This window comes from Pteronotus mesoamericanus, unplaced genomic scaffold (genome assembly GCF_021234165.1).
Source record: "Pteronotus mesoamericanus isolate MK-2021 breed Mesoamerican mustached bat unplaced genomic scaffold, CSHL_Meso_final scaffold_174, whole genome shotgun sequence".
NCBI lineage: Eukaryota > Metazoa > Chordata > Mammalia > Chiroptera > Mormoopidae > Pteronotus > Pteronotus mesoamericanus.
Genome location: NW_026555309.1, coordinates 17872416 through 17890946, shown reverse-complemented (window position 1 = coordinate 17890946; position 18531 = coordinate 17872416). Strand labels below are relative to the sequence as shown.

Sequence of the window (18531 nt, the reverse complement as noted above, 5' to 3'; positions counted from 1 at the left end):
AAGTATCACAGTGAGAACAGAAAAAGATGGAAATCAATGAGATTACTAGAATGATGTAAACATTTCATCTATTTGCATAGTACATAATTTTTTATTCTTGTTTCCAAAGGATGTCACATGATATTTCAAAAGAAAGGACAGCTGAAACCAAACCCTCCAAATGGGGGACTTGGCAAACAGCTATCATCCATGCCCTGCAAGGATGCACACAGGCATTCACACCTCAATAGCTATCCTTGCAAATCGATACTGCAGCGAGGCGGGGGGCCTCAGTAACACCAGGCCCCTCTCCGCTGCCAGCTGCCCGTGCAGCATATCCAGCAAGCCCGTCAGGCTAACAAACCCCAGGGCTTCCCCACAGCCCACAGCCATGGAAAAGTCTCCCTGTGTGACAAAGCCCAGGAGGACCCTGGAGCAGTGGGAAGTCACATCGGGGAGCGGGCCTGCCCACAAGCCCGAGGTCAGAGCTGGGTGCCCCGCGGCAGGGTCCCCCGCCGTCAGGCCCTCAGACATAGCCTGCCCGCGGTTCGGCCTCTTTTCTCTTTTCTTCTTCTCTTTCTGCTTCCGGATCTGGCTCTTGAATGGGTCGCTGTGCTTGGCTTCCTGGGGCCCACGGTAGAGCGGATCCTGACAGAGCTGGAAGAGGTCCTCCTTGGCCGGGACGCAGATCATGCTGTGCGGCTCCGGGCTGCCCTTCCGGAGCAGGGCCAGGCTGACCCACACCAGGGCCCGCGGGAAGCGGTCCAGGATGGGCAGGCAGGCCTCAGGGGTCAGTTCTTGCTGCCCCCTGCTGGGCACTCGCCCGGCTGCCCGACGGCCCCCAGGACGGGGCGTGCACCAGGCTGACAGCTGCTTCAGTGACGTTCTGCTCCTTCACATGTGAGGACATTTTGTTCAAGGAGAAAATAAGCAATTAGGAGGTTAGGTATTGCTAGAGGTAATTTAATTATTTATCCTCTGTGGGAAAGGATCACCTTTTTAAAAAATTAAAAAGAAACATTGATGCACTTTTGTAATCATAATTTACTTTTTAGGTCTCCACTATTCTGCAAAAGAAAGTCTAAATGTTTAAGAAGTTGAAGGAAGAGAAAAATAAGACAGTGGGATAGAATCTGGCTGTAATCACGGTGAGAGCATTGAAGAGGAACTAATATTTTGATTAGAATAGAAACTGTAAGGGAGTTACATGAACTGTAAAAACAGCCATGAAATTATGAAGTTATTGTACAGAAAAAATAAGTATTAGGGATCAGGGATGAGCACTTTTAAAAAAATCAGAGCACAAAATATGTAAGCAAAATCGGAGCACAGAATATAGAGTAATGGACAGGCAAAATCTGATAGCCTGCATCTATATTGATAGTGGAACACATTTTACATGATAGCCTCTATATGACAATATTACACTAAACTGATACAAACTGGCCACAAATTTAGATCATTCAAAAGGAATGAGAAAAAAATCTAAGTCCGTGGCTTAAAGCAAAGAACGCTAGCTCAGAGTTTGCAGGGCCCTTCATTTCCCTGAGATACGCTTGGGAAGGCCATGCTTTGTGAGCAAAGACTAAAGGAAATAGGTTGTTTAACATAACATAACTGTCTTGATTTAGGCCTACTGACGACACTCTTTCAAATCATTTCGTCAGTATCATGCCCCAAATCCAATGTGATTTTAGCTGTTTCCATGGGCCCTCTATGAAAGTCCAAAGACACACTTGGGCTTTGCCTAAAGCAACAGGGGTAACTTTTACAACCGGTAGCCTGGTCAGTATTAAAAGAGACAACCCAAAACGTATCCAGGAGTCGTGTGCACTTACCTGAGAACGCAGACGCGGCTGCCAGTGGCATCCTGGCCCGATACCCCCTCAGTCTCCGCCTGGACTGGACACTCTGTGTCCATTACTCCTGCGGGCTCACTGGAGTCGTGTAGGGATGTGTCCACTTCATCAGACGCCTGACGAGTTTTTTCAGACGTGGGAACACAAGGCACGTCGTCTCCTCTCAAGTCACTCTCCTCACCTCTCGGGGAGGAAGCTACAGGTGACTCCTCCTGGGCCTGGACTCTCGCTTCCCAGTCTCGAGTCAGCTGCTCCCAGGGACAGCAGAAAGGGGCTAGAGTGCCCAGCTTAACATAGTTGGGCCGTTTTGCAGGGGGGCGTCTAATGAAAACCAAAGAGGAGAGCCAGTTTTGAATAATTTAGGACTGGACAATTAAAATAATTATGGGTGTTATACAATAAAACAAAAACACGTTCTACTATGAAACAAAAACAAACATACAAAAGAGAGTTTTCTAAGAAATATAATAACGAAAAATAACCAACTCTACTGGCCAAGCTTTTCTGCTGCCTTCCGTTTTTGTTTTCACAGATAGTGCACCCACAAAGTAGCCCCACGTGGCCACTGCCCAACTCCAGGGAGCGCCATTCCCAAAGTCTGAAAGAAAAGGGTGTCCCTTGTGCAACGACACCCAGGCACATTTATAAGGTTCTCTGTTCAAATGGTACAGAAGGTGCGACGGTCAAGTTCTTCTCTCTCTCCTGACCCCTAGTGGCCCAGCCGCCTTCCAGAGAGACAGTAATGTTTCTCAAATATGCTTCCAGAGACATTTTATACACCTAAAAGCAGATACATACATGCTTCTTTTATTTTTTTGCCCATTTTATACACAACGGTGTCATACCACATACAGTCTTTTTGCCTGACTTGACTTTTTTCACTTAACAAAATATCTTGGAGATCATGCATATCAATATATCGGGATTTGTTATTTTGTAAAAGGCTGCACTTCTTGCCCTCGTCTAAGCAGATAGTCCCCTGTTGCAGAACAATCTGGTTACTTTCAATCTTTTGCTTCTACAAACAGTTACAATGAATGGTCTTGAACACACACAACTCCTGGACACGCAGGTGCTAAGGCAGAGTATTAGCATTTGCAATTTTGACAGATGGTCCCAAGCCGCCCTCCACAGCGTGATGCCCATCGGCCTTTCCAGGAATGTCTGAGTGAGGGAGAGCCTCTGAGAGACACCTAAACCAGTGAGAACCGGGTCTGCTCTGGTTCTCACTGACTCCATGAGGCAGGGAGCAGCCCAGCTGCTGGCCGTTCTGGGCTGGAAGGCCTCCAGGGAGTCGCAGGCTGTGTCCTCAGACTGACGGGCTCCCCGGGACAGGCCCAGACATCCCCTCCCCCACATACTTCTCTCTGTGTGCCGTGCCCTGGGACCTCACGTGTGTTCCCACATCCCAAGAAGGACAGCTGGTGAGTAAGTCCCAGGGTACCTGTCTCACCTGGAGACCTTTAACACGCTTACAAAATATATCCAACTTCACTAGTAAGCAAGAAAACAGCCTTAGTGCGGGCCTCCTTTTTGGATAAAAACCAGAAATCTTGTTTATGGGATTTTGCCTAAGGTCTGTGCTTTCCTTCCCCTCGAGCAGTGGCCATTCCTTCTTCACGCCTCCTGGGCCTCGGCCTGGGCCGACGTCCTCCTGATGCCCCAGACCAGTTTTCCTCCCCTTCCTCTTCCAAGCCCCCCGCTCTCCGGGGACTCACAGCACCCGGACACCCGCTTGCATTGCCGCCCTGCCCTCCCGAACTCCATCGCGACTCCTGTCCTTCTCCGTGACTTCGGCACCTGCATACGCCGTTCTTTTCATACCCTGGCCTCCCAAAAATGTTGGTCCTCATTTTGCGTCCTTCACTTCGCCCCACCTCGACCACCCATACCGGCTCACCCCTTCATTTTGGTCCTTGCTAATGCTCTCCACCCCGAAAATCTCCGTTTCAATTATCTTCCACTCAGAGGGAGGCCTCCCGTTTGCCTGTCCTCTGCAACAGTTCCTCAACCACCGACCCCTCCTATCCGTTTCCTCTGCCCTGTCCTCACTGCACGCCCCTGTCCCCACATCTCTCTCCTGATAAGCCTAGATTCCTTGGGTCACGTGAGCGTCACTCCCCCACATATACCCTCAGTTCCCTCCACTCAGCAAAGCCAATCCTGGTTACTTCCAACCTCCATCTTGCCTATGCCAGCCCCTGATTGGCAGAACACAGCTGGGGAAGAACACGCAAGTCCTGAATGGTCTTACCATAAACACAGGTGGACTCATTCACATTTCTCCAGTCAATTGCATCTTCTACTCTCCCGGAAAACTGTTTACACTGATCCCACTCTCCTCAGACCTCCGACAGCCTCTCCCCTCTTCCTACTCCTAGCTTATAACCTTGCTTCTTTTTTCACTGAAAAAATGGGCAAAGCCAGGAGAGTACTGCCAAGTCTGTCTGCCAGAGTTAAACCTACCTCAGTCTGTGCTCACACTGCAGCGAGTCTTGCCGCCTATGAAACTAAGCCTGCTCCTATGGAGTGCCCCGCTTTGAAATGAATAGAAAGTAAGATGGACTGTAGGGTAGACTGAGGGATGAACAGCAAAACGTGCCCTGGATGCCGCTCCTCATCCCTACTCTAGGACTTTGCTCTTGGAATTTTACTCTCTGTCCCTGCCCCTGGATCCCTCCTGCCAGCCAGGAAGCACACACTTCCATCAAGACTATAAGCTCACTGCACAGTGAAGGAAACCATCAACAAGGTGAAAAGGCAGCCCCTGCTGAATGGGAGGAGATTACTGGCAAATGATATATCCAACAAGGGGTTAATATCTAAAATATGTAAAGAACTCATACAACTCAACATCAATAAAATAAACACTACAATTAAAAAATGGGCAGAGGATCTGAATAGACACTTCTCCAAACTGGACATAGAGATGACCGAGAGACACATGAAAAAATGCTCAACATCACTAATCATCTGAGGAAAGCAAATCAAAACCATATCACCTCACACCTGTCAGAATGGCTATCATCAATAATTCAACAAACAAGTGTGGGCGAGGGCGGGGATGTGGAGGAAAGGGATCCTTCAGGCACTGCTGGTGGGAACGCACTCCGGTGCAGCCACTGTGGCAAACAGTATGGCGGGTCCTCAAGAAATTAAAAATAGAACTACCATGTTACTCAGCAATTCCACTTCTACCTGAAGAAAGCAAAGACTCTAATTTGAAAAGATACATGCACCTCGCCTGGAGTGCTCAGTTGGTTGGGCATCATCCCGCAAAGCGAAAGGTCACCAGTCTGATTCCCAGTCAGGGCACGTGCCTGGGCTGCGGGCTTGGTCAGGGCGTGTGCGGGAGGCAACTGATTGATGCTTCTCTCTCACATTAATGTTTCTCTCCCTCTCTTACTCCCTCCCTTTCTCTCTCTCTAAAAGTAAGTAAAATCTTAAAAAAAAAAAAAAAAGATATATGCTCCCCTACGTTCATTGCAGTGTTATTTACAACAACCTAAGTGTCCGTTAATAGAAGAATGAATAAAGAAGATGTGGCACATATACTGGAATATCACTCAGCCAAAAAAAATGTAATCTCGCCATTTGCGACAACATGGATGGACCTGGAAGGTATTACGCTAAGCAAAACAAGTCCGACAGAGAAGGGCAAACATGGTATGATTTCACTTATTTGTGGAATCTAAAAAACAAAACGAGTGAACAAAAAAAACAAAACCAAAACAGAAACAGACCAACAGATACAGAGAAACAAGCTAACGGCTGACAGGAAAAGGGGTAGGAGGAAGGGTGAAAAAGCTGACGGGGCCTAAGACGTATAAACGTCCCGTTATAGAGTGACTGAGCCCGGGGGTATGATGCGCAGTGCAGGGGACACAGTCCGGAGCACCGCGAAGCTCTGCGCAGTGCCTCGTGGTCATCAGACTTACCGCGGTGACCACTCCGTTAAGTGCGTAAATGCTGTGCACCTGGAACTAGCACTGCATATTAACAATATTGTAATGAAAAATAAGCCCAGTGAGGGAAAAAACAGACTTTGCCTGCCTTCTCCTGCTGTAGCCCCAGTGCTTTGAAAGGTGTTTGACAAACAATAGGCTCGAAATAATGTAAAGATGCATGTGGATGGCAATTCACAGAAGCACGCAGCAAAAAACCAGACATTACCTAAAGAGTCACTGATGAATTATAGTACATCTATACTGGGGGCCTGAGCAGCCATTCAGTCATATTTGAGCAAGAGCTGGCTAACTATGACTCACAGGCTAAACCTGGCCCACAGTCGGCTTTTTATGACCCGTGAGCTGAGAATGGTTGTTACATTTTTAAAGAGTTGGAAACAAACAAAAGAATAATATTTTATGGCACATGAAAATTATATATGAAATTCAAACTTGAGTGTCCATAACGTGAGCAGGGAACACAGCCAAGCTCATTTGCTTGGGGGTCTCCTGGGGCCGCTTTTGCGCCACTAACGCCAAGCCAAGCAGTTGCCATGGAAACTAAAGGGCCCACACAACCAAAAATATTTAGCATCTGGCCCTTTCCAGAAAAGTTCACCAATACTTGCTTTAGAGTCATACTTACTCATATGGGAAAACTATCCACTATATAGCATTAAATTTAAAAAGCAAAATAGTATATACAACCTTTTTTAAATTTGTACCTATGAAAAATTTGTATGCGTAAAGAAGTCTACAGGGTAAGACATAAGTATTATTGCCAATCATTATTTAACTAACACACAGAAGACCCTCAGCTACCTACTACAGGGGGCGTGAGGACAAGCAAGGCATGGTCGCTGAGTGCTCGTAGGCCAGCAGGCCAGGAGCGCGCCCGCTTGTTCACTCAGGCAGGCCTTCGCCCGTCCAGCCCTCGGCAGTCTGGAAGCCGGGCACCTGCAGCAGCCAACAGGAAAGCACAATCCTGGAACTCGCAGTCCAGGAACTACATTCAATTCCTCACTCATCCATCGGCCCACAAGTAAGTTGCTAAGGCCACTGTGCGCCAGGCACCAGCTAGGGGCTGCAGATGCCACAACGAGCAAAGAGTTTCTGTGCTTCCATGGGCCTTCAGTTTTGTAGGAAATACAGGTTCCCAATGTTAGCATGTACTTCACAGTATAAAAGGAAATAAAGCTGTTCCCTGTCCATTTCCCTGGTGAAAAAAGAAAAAATGCCTAGCTGGATAGATCCTAAAATGCAAAGACAGTGCTTCCCTCTCTGAATGAAAGAAATACACCAGTTTATAAACTATTTTACGTTTCCATAGTTTCATTGAAATCTCATATGTATTGTCTCTATGACTCAGTTTCCTTTTGGAGGGGGCAGGGCTGGGAGTGGGGGTCTACTAATTAGCACCTGAAATTCATGGCCCCAGTTTAGGTGTACACCATTACTGATGTCAGCAAATGATCAAGGAAAAGGTTTGTAACTTGGATGGGCCTGTAAAAGCCAGAGACTTCATGATGCCTCGGTGATGCTGAACTCAAAGAAAAGTCTATGAAAACCCCACATTACACAGTAAGTTACCGAAGCCATTCCAGACATTATTGACCAGTGTAAGCACTTCTCCTTCTCTTAAGACGTTACCAAACCAGAAGCCACTTGCTTACCTTTTGTACTTTTCAAGAAGATTCCTGGCTTGTTCTTCAGCAAACAGAATCCCAGCAGAGCAGTCTGGGAAATCACCGGGGATGTAAGGTGACTTTTTATACTGAGAATGCACTCTAGCCTCTTTTAATCCTCCCGCTCTTGCACCTCGATAGATCTGGAAGAAAGGTCAAAGAGATTCTGTCAATATGAAATTGCTTAATTGTTTGTATGGGGTAAATGAGAAACAACCTAAATTGTCGTCTCAAGAGGAAAGTGGATATATAAATTGTGGGAAAACGCTATATTGAGTTGTATATATACAAGTAAAAACGAACAAAATAGAGCTTCATCAATCTATGTGGAAAATTCTCAATGTTGATTAAATATAGCAAGTTGTAAAAGCATATCTACAGTGAGGAATATAAAGTTTAAAAACATGTCAAATATAGTTATTTTATTTTGGGATACAAGCTTACTGGAAGGAGCTATAAAAACACGCAGGGTAGTGACAAGCACCAAAACCAGGACAGTGATTCTTTCAGGACCGAGGGCAATGGAACTGGGGAGGGATGCGGGCGCTGCCAACGACTCTGTGATGTTTCATTCCTGAGGCGGGATGGTTCACTGTGTCAGTATCTATACTCTTTTGTAAGCTTGAAGCATTTCATAACTTAAAAATTAGAATTATTTAAAAATATTCCCACTCCCCAACGATTAGCTGAGTATTCCTCGTACTAGGCATCATCAAATCACCTGCATGGCAGCCCTGGCTGCTTGGCTCAGTGGATTGAGCGCCGGCCTGAGAACCAAAGGGTCGCTGGTTCCCAGTCAGGGCCCATGCCTGGGTCGCAGGCCAGGTCCCTGGTAGGGGGCCTGCGAGAGGCAACCACACATTGACGTTGCTCTCTCTTTCTCCCTCCCTTCCCCTCTCTAAAAATAAATAAAAAAAAAAAAAATTCCTGCATGGCTCTAACAGTTACATGTCTTTTATACTCTCTAGCTCAAAGTGGTATGTAACCAGAAACACACACACACACACACACACAATTAAGTTTTAATAAAACTGTTTAGTTAATAAATAGGAATACGTGGTCAGCACTCTAAAATGTATTCTATACGTCTATAAAAATGAGAAAATTATACAAATTGCTTTCAAACTGTAAGTAATTTCTTCAAGTAAAAAAAATATATATATATATATATATATATATATATATATATATATATATATCAACATTCTGTTGTCGCTAGCATTCAAAAATCAGGCCACTCTTAACCGCAGAAATTCACAATACGTCAGCACGACTTTTATTAATACAACCCTGGCTGCGGGGACTTTTTGAAGTGTCCTGCATGTGAGCACAGCTGGGAGGGCAGAACAAGAGCGCTCTATTTCTAAGCAGTGCATCAAGCCGGGAACATTTTCAGCACTTGGTGTTTATTAGGAATGTATTTAAAGGGTTGCGCAGATCAAAAAGTAACTTACAAATGGAATCCAGAAAGCCATGCCCCAGCCCTTTGGGAGCAGGACATCCCAGCCACTTCCCCAGCCTCGCTGGTCGTCTCCAGTCACTTTTCCCGACTGTTGGATCAAAAGCAGAGGTATCTTGGATTCCTGGGGACCTAAAACAAGCTGTGACCCAGGCACCAGCAATTCACTTCTCTTCCGGTTTAAATCCTAAAGTGGAAGAAAATGATTCAAGACAAACAACCCTAGTCTTCTGGGAGATTCTACTGGGTCTCCCTAAAAGCCACATTAGAAAGTTACATGCTCTTTTAAAAAAGCAGGAAAAAAGTGTTCTCAATAAATAAATGTGAACTATTTTAAGTACAAGGTATCCCTCCTATACAATTTTCCTCTATAGAAGTGCTGCGGTGGAAAATGCCAAACTATCTTAAATTTGGGCAAGAATATACGACATGATTCAAAGTTATAAAATAGACATCCATTCCAATAATTTCTTATATCAGGATTAACTTTCTATCTTGATACTTTGTTCCTTCATTTATTTTTGTCATGAAGTAAAAAAGGTACAATTAACAACTTCTCCAGAGGAGCAAGTGGAAAAACACCCTGGGCTCTTGAGAAAACTTTTCACCCAGTCCTAAGGACTGAATATGGAAGATGCTCTACATTATTTAAGTGGACTGTAGGGGATAGATAACACTCTTGCAGACTTTTCTGGTCAGCTGCAAAAAGAGATGAGCAGGTAGGTAGGGGAGAAGCCGACCCCTCAATTGAGAAATATATCCAAGAGACTGCTCCAGGCTACCGTCTACCTGCCCTTCGAGCCATGACCAAGCCTGGTTCTCCTTTTTATTCCCACTACCATCTACATGTTGGAAATTCCAAAAACCTATCTCTTTTTGGAAAGAGAGGGAGGGAAAACCTCTCTCCCTGGACACCTGCTCCTGGGAGTCCCCAAATTCAGTTCATCCAGCATTAAACTCACTTCCCCGCTGTATTCGCTCGCTTCCTGTGCCCCCATCTTAGCTGAATGGTGCCACAATTCTCACAGTTCATTCCCTCGTTCAAGCATCCATTCAAGCATTTACTGTTCATTCATTTACTCGTTCATTCAAATAAACACTGAGCGCCTCTTACGTGCCGAATGCTTTTCTAGAACTTGGGAATACAGCTGTGACAAGTCAGATCTGGCCTTGGCTTTCTTTTAGCTGAGCTCCGAAACCCAAACGAGACTGACTATCAGGAGCTAATCGGCAAGTTTCCTCCTTTCTCTCCACCCATCTTCCAATCAAACACTGAGTGCTGTCAATTTTGCCCTCTGGGAACGTGCGTTAAACCACACTGCCGCACTCCGGATCCCCATCATGTCCTACATTATGGGCTATTCCCAGGGTCTCTTTTAAGACCATCCAACAAGTCCTCTCTCCAGCTGCTCCACCCAAATCGCCACCCCTACCCTCATCCACCCTCCACTGGCTGCTGGAGAGAAATGTGATTATGCATTGGCCCAGCTTAACACCTTCCAAGGTACCCACGCTACATCTTCAGTCCAGCTTCTTAAAATGCCCCAAGGTCTTTTATGCTCTGGTACCTATTTATCTCTTCAGTTTCATCTCCTGCTTCCCCCTTAACTCCAAGCTACTGATCTACGTGACGATTCCTGAACACATCATCCAGTGTTCGGCCTGGGCCTTTGCACACGCTCACGTGTAGCCATCCCTTCTCTACTGCAGCCTTGGCCCTGGCCCCCAAAACTCTGGTTAATCTAACTCCCCACCTAAGAGTCGGCTCAAATACCAGCTCCTCCATCCAGGAAGCTTTCCCTAATTTCTACAGTCGGGGCTTAGTATCCCTTCTTGGGGCCTCCTTTATACCCTGTATGTCTTTGACCATATTGAATAATCATCTATCCCATCATCTAATATAATACCTGCTCCTAGTAGGAGCACAATCATTGTGAAGTTAAAGACAGGAGAACAACTACATTAATAAAGACAGAGAACACTTAAGGGAAAAAACAATAAAAGAAAAACATGTATTTAAACCATAAGGTTATCAAGAAAAAGTCTTTGTGTTAATTTTCTCTAGGAGATTATTATTTTCTAAGAACAGAAAAAAAACCATTGTAAATTGTTTGAAAATAAAGGTTAAGGCTACGGGATTCCATAACATGTGAAGTAACTTTTGTGTTCTCTCAAGTGATGAATTTCAACCTGTCTTCATGACTTTACCAATAATCCTTACACCATTAGTTACCTGATCCGAGATTTTATTCTCTGTGACACTCTTACAGATAGCTTGGTTCCAAATAAAGCTATGCGCACACTCCACAGGCACACCCTCCAGAAGCAGCTGTCTAACTTTCTCATTATCTAAGAGGGAAAAGAAATAGCCTTCAAACCACATCCGTTAGATCAATCAAGTCAAACTCTAAATGTGGTCAGCTGACCTTTTGTTAGAAGAAACCATTTTATAGGTACTTACTTCTCGAGAAGAATACACTTGACTAGACATTAAGTTATTCTTATAGTTGGTCTTATAATCTATGAAATAGAAAGCCTCCTATTTTTTAAACATTTATTTTTAGTGTAGAAGATGCAAATATCACATAAAATGGCCTTAAACAACCGCCTAATTCCACAGGTAAGATCATCAAAGTCGAGGAACCACTACAGAGGCCAACAGCAACGTGAACAGCTGCACACGCCAAGTGCTACTGAACTGCCAGCTCCAGGCCCGTCCTATCGCCCCGGCCCATGAGGTAAGACAACAGGGGCCATCCCTTTTTTCAGCCCTGTTATTTCAAGTCTCTGATAACCCTTTGTACTCAACTATTCATTCCCTTCTATTCAACATATCTTTCCATCCCTTTAAAATGAGCCTATTTTCTGTGAAATATATTATTTCATTCCTTTAAATAAGCACCATGCCAAACAGTTCTGTAGTAGGAAAGGAGGAGGAACTCTTCCAGTTATCAACGTCTGCATTGATACTAGGGAACGTCCTACGTGCAGTCATTTAATCATGAGGGGGTTAAAAAAAAAATCTTCCAAATCTACTTTTGCTGGACTGAAGAATTAAAAGAAAAAAGTCAGACAATTCATGAGTTTTAACTATGGTTCTAAAATGCCAACATAGAAAGGTTACTCAAAGGCACATACCTGCATGGGTCTGAGGACTGGAAAAAAATAAGTTGGAAGTGACTGGGCATAACGTGTCGGATTTCAGGGGAGAACAAAGTTAGGAAAAATTAAATTGATGAACAGATCTGAGAGGAAAGTTCCCTAACAGCAGCAACTGCTTCCAGCACACTGTTCCTCCTCTGCTCCTAGTAGATTTCTACTTCTACTCCTCGTTGCCCGAGACACACTGCTAACGACCAACAGTGTCTCGGGCAACGGGGCCATGTGCCGTGGGGTCCCGCAACCTGGCTGGGAGCGAGCAAGCTCCACTCCCAACCGTCTGGGTCCACCTGGAGCACGTCCCCGCGGAGCGCTGCTGTGGACCCGAGTGGCAGAACTGGGGCTTTATTCTGACTGCTGCAGACCAAAGAGATGGCTGAGACCTAGGGTGTGAAGGCACGGGAGTGCACAGTCTCATCTTCAAATATGCTAAAAAATAATAGATAAAAAAGGTAGATGAAACGTCCAGACGATGGAATATTATTCAGAAAAAGAAAGAAAAGAAAAAAGAATCCTGTCACAGGATTCATGGCCTCCCACCACTTCCTGGGGTCTGCAGGAAGCCCTGGAGCTAGGGCTCCCGGCCTCAAAGGCCTTACCCGGAACAGAGTCCTACCTAACACGGCTTTATCATTTGGGAATCAAATAAACCAAAGTCAGAGCCTTCAAATATACTCTATTTTAAATTAAATATGCATGCCCTGGCTGGTGTGGCTCTGTGGACTGGGTGCTGGCCTACAAACCAAAAGGTTGCCCGCTTGATTCCGTCAGATGCCTGGGTTTGCGGGCCAAGTCTCTGGTTGGGGGCGTGCAAGAGGCAACCTATCGATGTTATCTCCCGCACATTGATGTCTCTCTCCCCCTCTTTCTCCCTTCCCCTCTCTCTAAAAATAAATAAATAAAATTCTTAAAAAAAAAAAAATTGTCGACCTGTGGTCCTGGTGTCTCTGCTTCCCCAGGTACTAGGTGTCTCAGGGTTTAAAATGATCAATTAATTAATTAAATATGCAGAACAGGGGACCCCTTTAAAGGAACCTAGCTAAGCCAGTTAGGGATTTTTTCCTCCCACAAGCAGAAACAGGGAAGTCATGGCAAAGGGACTGATAACTGGGTGCTTATGAAAGTCAACTGAAGACCAGCGCTCTAACAGGGCTTGCGAACGCTGTCACCAGTAAAGCGATGATCTCTCACCTATCATTCTAAAGACAACTTGATTTTTCCCATGTTTTGGGTACACACTACCAAAGAGTGTGTAAAGAGAAAGCTTAAAACAAGCCAAGTAGCACCATGTAAGCTCAGTATTTTCTAAAACACATTCTTCTCTGGCAGACAAAGACTAGTTAAAATAAAATATCAAAGCACATTTGCAGATGTCAGGGAGAGCAAATGTTAAAATAGCAGAGAGTACAGCAGAAATTATATTTTTAAATCTCACCCAGAAAACCAGTTACTGACATAGTGAAATGCTGGGGTAATAAAGTTGAAAAGATTTGCAAAAGCACAATTCAATTCAAATGAAAGAACCAAATGATCAAGTAAACTTTTTCAAGATATCTGAGAATATGCCTCATCACTTCAGGATCTTCACTGAAAGAAAAAAAAAAACTGAAGCTAAGGAGCTTCAGAAAATTAATTTAAAACACAAATAGGTTTGTATGCTAGTTTCAACTGCCTCAAGAAGGAAGTCACATAGCACCCTGTAAACCACCATAGAGACTGCTGAGCCCAGGGCTTACGAGACTTCAGGAAAAAGAAATAATCAAAATGGCAGAAAAAATAATAACACACATTGAGTTAAGAGTCACAAGATGTATAGCGTACACCCCTGCACATTAAGATAACTTAATAATATTGTTAAGATGTTTTTTAGCCCACAAAGTGAACAACCAATGTAAACCAAGAGTCCTGATTTCATGTGTGATTTCGACTTAATATGTAGCCCCAACTCTCTCTTCCGTTTCTTCAGGGCATCGCTGTAAGCCTTAGCCCTTCCTCTTCCTAGTCGCTAACCCCCTGAGACAGCCAGACACAATGGCCAGGCCTTGACTAAGGGCCACAGGTTTTGGTTTCTGTTAAGCTCCGGATAACAGACTGGCCTAAGTCAGGCTTTAGCTCCTGAGCCCTAAATCAGAAGGACCCCCGGCCACATCCTTATGAAACAAGACTGAAGGCCACAGAAGCGGACCTCCAGACCTGAAGTAATGATTCACTGCCCTGACCGCACTCTCGACCCATCAGCAAGACCCATAACCCCAAAGGCTTTACTCAGGGTGACTTGTGATTTTTGCTCTATAAAACCCATTGTCTGTAAACCCTGAGGAGTTTCAGTTTCTCCAGTATGAGCCGCGCGGTCTGTGCTGTATTGCACTGTGTAGTAACTGCCCCTTTCTTTCACTGTGCCCGGTGTCAGCGTCATGGGGTATCTGCAGCACAGGGCGGACAAACTTTTGCCTGGTTACACTACTGCACTGTCAATACGTCTGACACTCCAGGGTCCCAGTGTTCGCCGCACAGCAAGCGATTCTCCAGCACCAGCTGGGCGTCCTACAATTAAGCTCAATTCTGACAGTATCTACATGGAGGCAGCGTCAGATCCCACAGGTTATGACACTTAGACATCAATGGGCTACAGAGTTGTTTGACCCAAGACCTGCCCCCCCTCCCCGCAACCCGTAATTTAATAATCTGCTAGAATGGCTCCCAGAACTTACATTATTGTTTTGTTTTTTAAGATTTACTTATTTATTTATTTATAGAGAGAGGGGAAGGGAGGGAGAGAAACCCTGATCAGTTGCCTCTCAAATGCACCCTGACCTGGGACTGAATCTACAACCCAAGCCTGTGCCCTGATGGGGAATCGAACCAGTGACCTTCTGCTTTGTGGGATGATGCCCAACCAACTGAGCCACACCAGTCAAGGCTGTTTTGTTTTAATAAAAGGATACAACTCAGGAACAGCCAGATGAAAGAGATGCGTAGGGCCAGGTATGGGGGGAGGTGTGTGGAGCGCCCACACCCTCTCTGGGCACTCCACACGCCCAGTGCCTCCAAGTGTTCGGCAAACCAGTCCTCTGAACCCCACTGTTTAGGATTTTTATGGAGGTTTCACCACAGAGGTATGATCGGCCACTGGTGATTAAACTCAATCTCTAGCCACACACCCCCGAAGGGGTGGAGATAAAAGTGCCAACCCCCTAATCACAAGGCTGGTTCCCCTAGCAACTAACCCACCGTCCTTAGGGACTGTCCAGGCGTCTCCTTATTAACATAATCTCAGGTGTGGTTGAAAGAGGCTTGTTATGAACAACAAAAGATGCTCCTTTAGCCCTTTAAGGCTCTTACCACTTAGGAAATTACAAGGGTTTTAGGATCTATATGTTAGAAAAGGCACATGTAGACAAAGACCAAAATATGTGTTTCTTCTGTTACGACAATGTCACAGTCACGTAACTCTCTTTCCAGAGCTAATTCCCAGTACACACAAGAAGATGGAAGAGTTCCTGACTCAAATCAGGTAAACTCTTCTTTGTGGTTTAAGTTGCACCGTAATTGGTCGGTTTAGTCTAAGTCACAACAGGCAGAGAAAGACTTCCATGTAGAAAGAGGAACCTCTCCGGGGAATGAGGTTTTTAGATCACTGTGACAGTGAGGTACTTTCAAAGGTTCATCTTTTATTAGCTGACCAGGCTCATCAAAGTACGTGTCTAACTTTAGTTTCAAACTGTCTTTCTAGATGATGTCACATTGGTATAATATAACCTCTTTAAAAAGTTTACTTCTTTATGTAGCTCACATGCCAATCAACACTTCTTCAAAGAAATTTCTTAAAACAGGTTTTAAGGAAATTCTACAATGACTAACAAGGTGATAAGCTCTTATAATAGAAATTAAATCATGTTTTTTGAAAAAGACTTGAATTCTCCTTGATTCATATTAAGATAAAAGCCTTAGAAAGAATTTAATATAAAACTGCCTCATCCCAAAAAAGAATTTGAGGCAAGAGAAGCTACGAAGAATTAAACGACAGCTTTAAGATGATTATGGTAGTCAACATTTGATGTTTAGTAGACACTACAACTTTCATGGCTGCACCAGACCATACCTGTATTAAGGAAAGGAAGAGGCAACAACTCATTGATTAATGTTTAGACTCCATAGTTAACTTACCTATATATCTTGAAACTCTCTCGTTAAATCCACTTCTCACATGAAGTCTGACAGAATAATTTACTGACCCCTTAATAAGCTAGCTAACTACACATGAAGGTTTAAAAAATTTTTTCCAATTGTTATGACACACACCTATATTATTTCCTCCAAAAATTCACAAGCTAATGTTAATGATTCTTTCCAGTAACCATATTTACATGACAGTAAATACAATAACATTGTCACAACTGCTGCAAATCCCAGACCAGATGAAAATTTCAGCCAATCCTGCCCACCCTCCTATGCCACTCCAGACAGACAGCTCCCTTAGGCCTCTCTGCTGAGTCTAAACCAAGGCATCTCACCCTTCAGCACCTGGGATGGCCTTGCCAGGATTCGAACCTGGGTCATCTGTATGGTCAGACAGAGGCTTCCAATGAGCACAAGACCAGCTGCAGGTGCACATCCCTTCCTCACATGGAAATTCTGAAATGCCAGGCATTTTCAGAGAACCCACCTGGCAGAATGACAGGTTTCACTAGGTATAGAAATAACATGAACACAAGGACCAGGCGACATGCTTCACAGCTAGAAGATACTCCCCCAACAGCATCTCCTCTGATCACAGTCACCTTGAAAGGAACCAGGTAAAAGTCGTCCTAATCTTCTAGAGATGAAGTGACCACAGGGATGCCACAAACTGAACTCTGATAATGGGACTACACTGCTCAACATAGTAAAAAAAAACAAAAACAGCAAAAACGGGTGTTTCAAAAACTTTACCTTGGCATTTTTCTGGATCGGGCAAAACTTTGGACCTTTTTTGTGGCAAATTTATTCGAGGATCCCCAACTGTCAGTCCCAGAACAGTACCTGCCGGAATTTCTGCTGGTGATGTTATTCCTTTAACAACAAACAAACAAACAAACAAACAAATCCAAGTTTAAAGAGAGCCATTCATAATGTATACATTCTTGCTTATATTTTCAGATTTTTCTAATGAAGCTTTATCTGGAGCTATTTATTTAAAAACATGCATTCCCTCCCCCACTGACACTTTTAGAGAATAAATGAACATGCATAACAAGTGAAGTTTCTTTCAAAAAAAAAAAACATTAATTTAACATTTCAGATTAACATTACAGATTTACAACATAAACTTTTATGTTTCTGTCATTGATAACTGCAGTAGCTTTACACACAAAAGCACTCATACCTAGTTAAGAACAGATTTCGGTTTAGTGCCTGGTATATGCATTTATCTGTAATATCAGAATGCCAGTTATTTAGAAGACTAACATCTCAATTGTCTGCTGTTTCATAAGCAAATTCAAATAGTGTTTACCCTATTCACTCTCTGACTGGCCTTCTTGCTGTATTATAACAAAGAGTTACTAGTTTAAAAACACATGTAGAGGGTTTAAATGCAAAAACGTTCTTTCCCCCCTTCCCTTCCCTTCCCACCGCTCCCTCCTCCCCCAGCACAACCCAGCGTCCCCGCCACGTACCTCCCAACAATTCAAAAGTGGCTTCTTGTCTGTGGTGAAGGGAAACACTATCAGGATCCTTACAGGTTTCAACCCACCACTGGTGAGGCGTCCTCTCTGGGTCCTCTCCCTCCTGAAAAACAACAACTCCAATGATGAATCACACCTAACAACTCTGGTATGGTTGTCACACTGCCCTCCCCCACCTTTTCCCTGCACGTGGGAATGAACATTTTAAAGGGGTAACCATGGAAATTGTCACTATTTTTAACACAGTAATTAACACCAGACCATTCTTCTAATTAGGGGCAAGGACAGAGTACTACACTTCCGCCAAGATTTCACACACTAAGGAAAAGATGCTTGGTTTTCAGGGAGACTGAGCTGCTCCACACTGAGGTCCCTGTGCACAGCGCCAACACGAGTGCCTTTTTCCTCTCCCTCGACTGCCAACCCCGTCACCACCAATTTAAGCAATAAAACCTTCCTCACCAAGGTAACACCAAACCAACGCCTTCTGAAGAAATCTTCAGCAAAAGCCTGTATTACGACTAGAGTATTCCTAGAAATTTTGGGTAAGTTACACAAGTATTTTACTTACAGTTTTTTCCTGAAAGAACCAGGAATTGAGCAAGGTTTGAGAAAAAGCACTTCAGGAATCACGTGCACGCCAAGGACGAGCACCAAGAGCTGTGATTCGCACTGAAGTTCATTAAAACAGGATGTGCTCCAAGGTTCTAACGCACCCTGTAGCGTGTATCACTTATCTCACAGATACGCATGCAGCACAGCTTAGTGGTTTCAAGT

The 18531-nt window shown here is 44.3% G+C and overlaps 1 protein-coding gene across 1 annotated transcript in view; it reads right to left on the bottom strand.

Annotated features, from left to right (window-relative positions):
* Positions 1–216: 216 nt before the first annotated feature.
* The window catches only part of POP1 (POP1 homolog, ribonuclease P/MRP subunit), a 31576-nt gene continuing 13261 nt past the window's right edge, over positions 217–18531 (bottom strand). Inside the window, exons 10-16 of the mRNA XM_054590308.1 lie at positions 17746–17857; positions 17021–17140; positions 11163–11278; positions 8925–9116; positions 7459–7613; positions 1818–2159; positions 217–871 (exon numbers count right to left, since the gene is read on the bottom strand). Coding sequence (XP_054446283.1) covers positions 217–871; positions 1818–2159; positions 7459–7613; positions 8925–9116; positions 11163–11278; positions 17021–17140; positions 17746–17857 — 1692 coding nt within the window. The remainder of the gene's footprint in view (positions 872–1817; positions 2160–7458; positions 7614–8924; positions 9117–11162; positions 11279–17020; positions 17141–17745; positions 17858–18531) is intronic.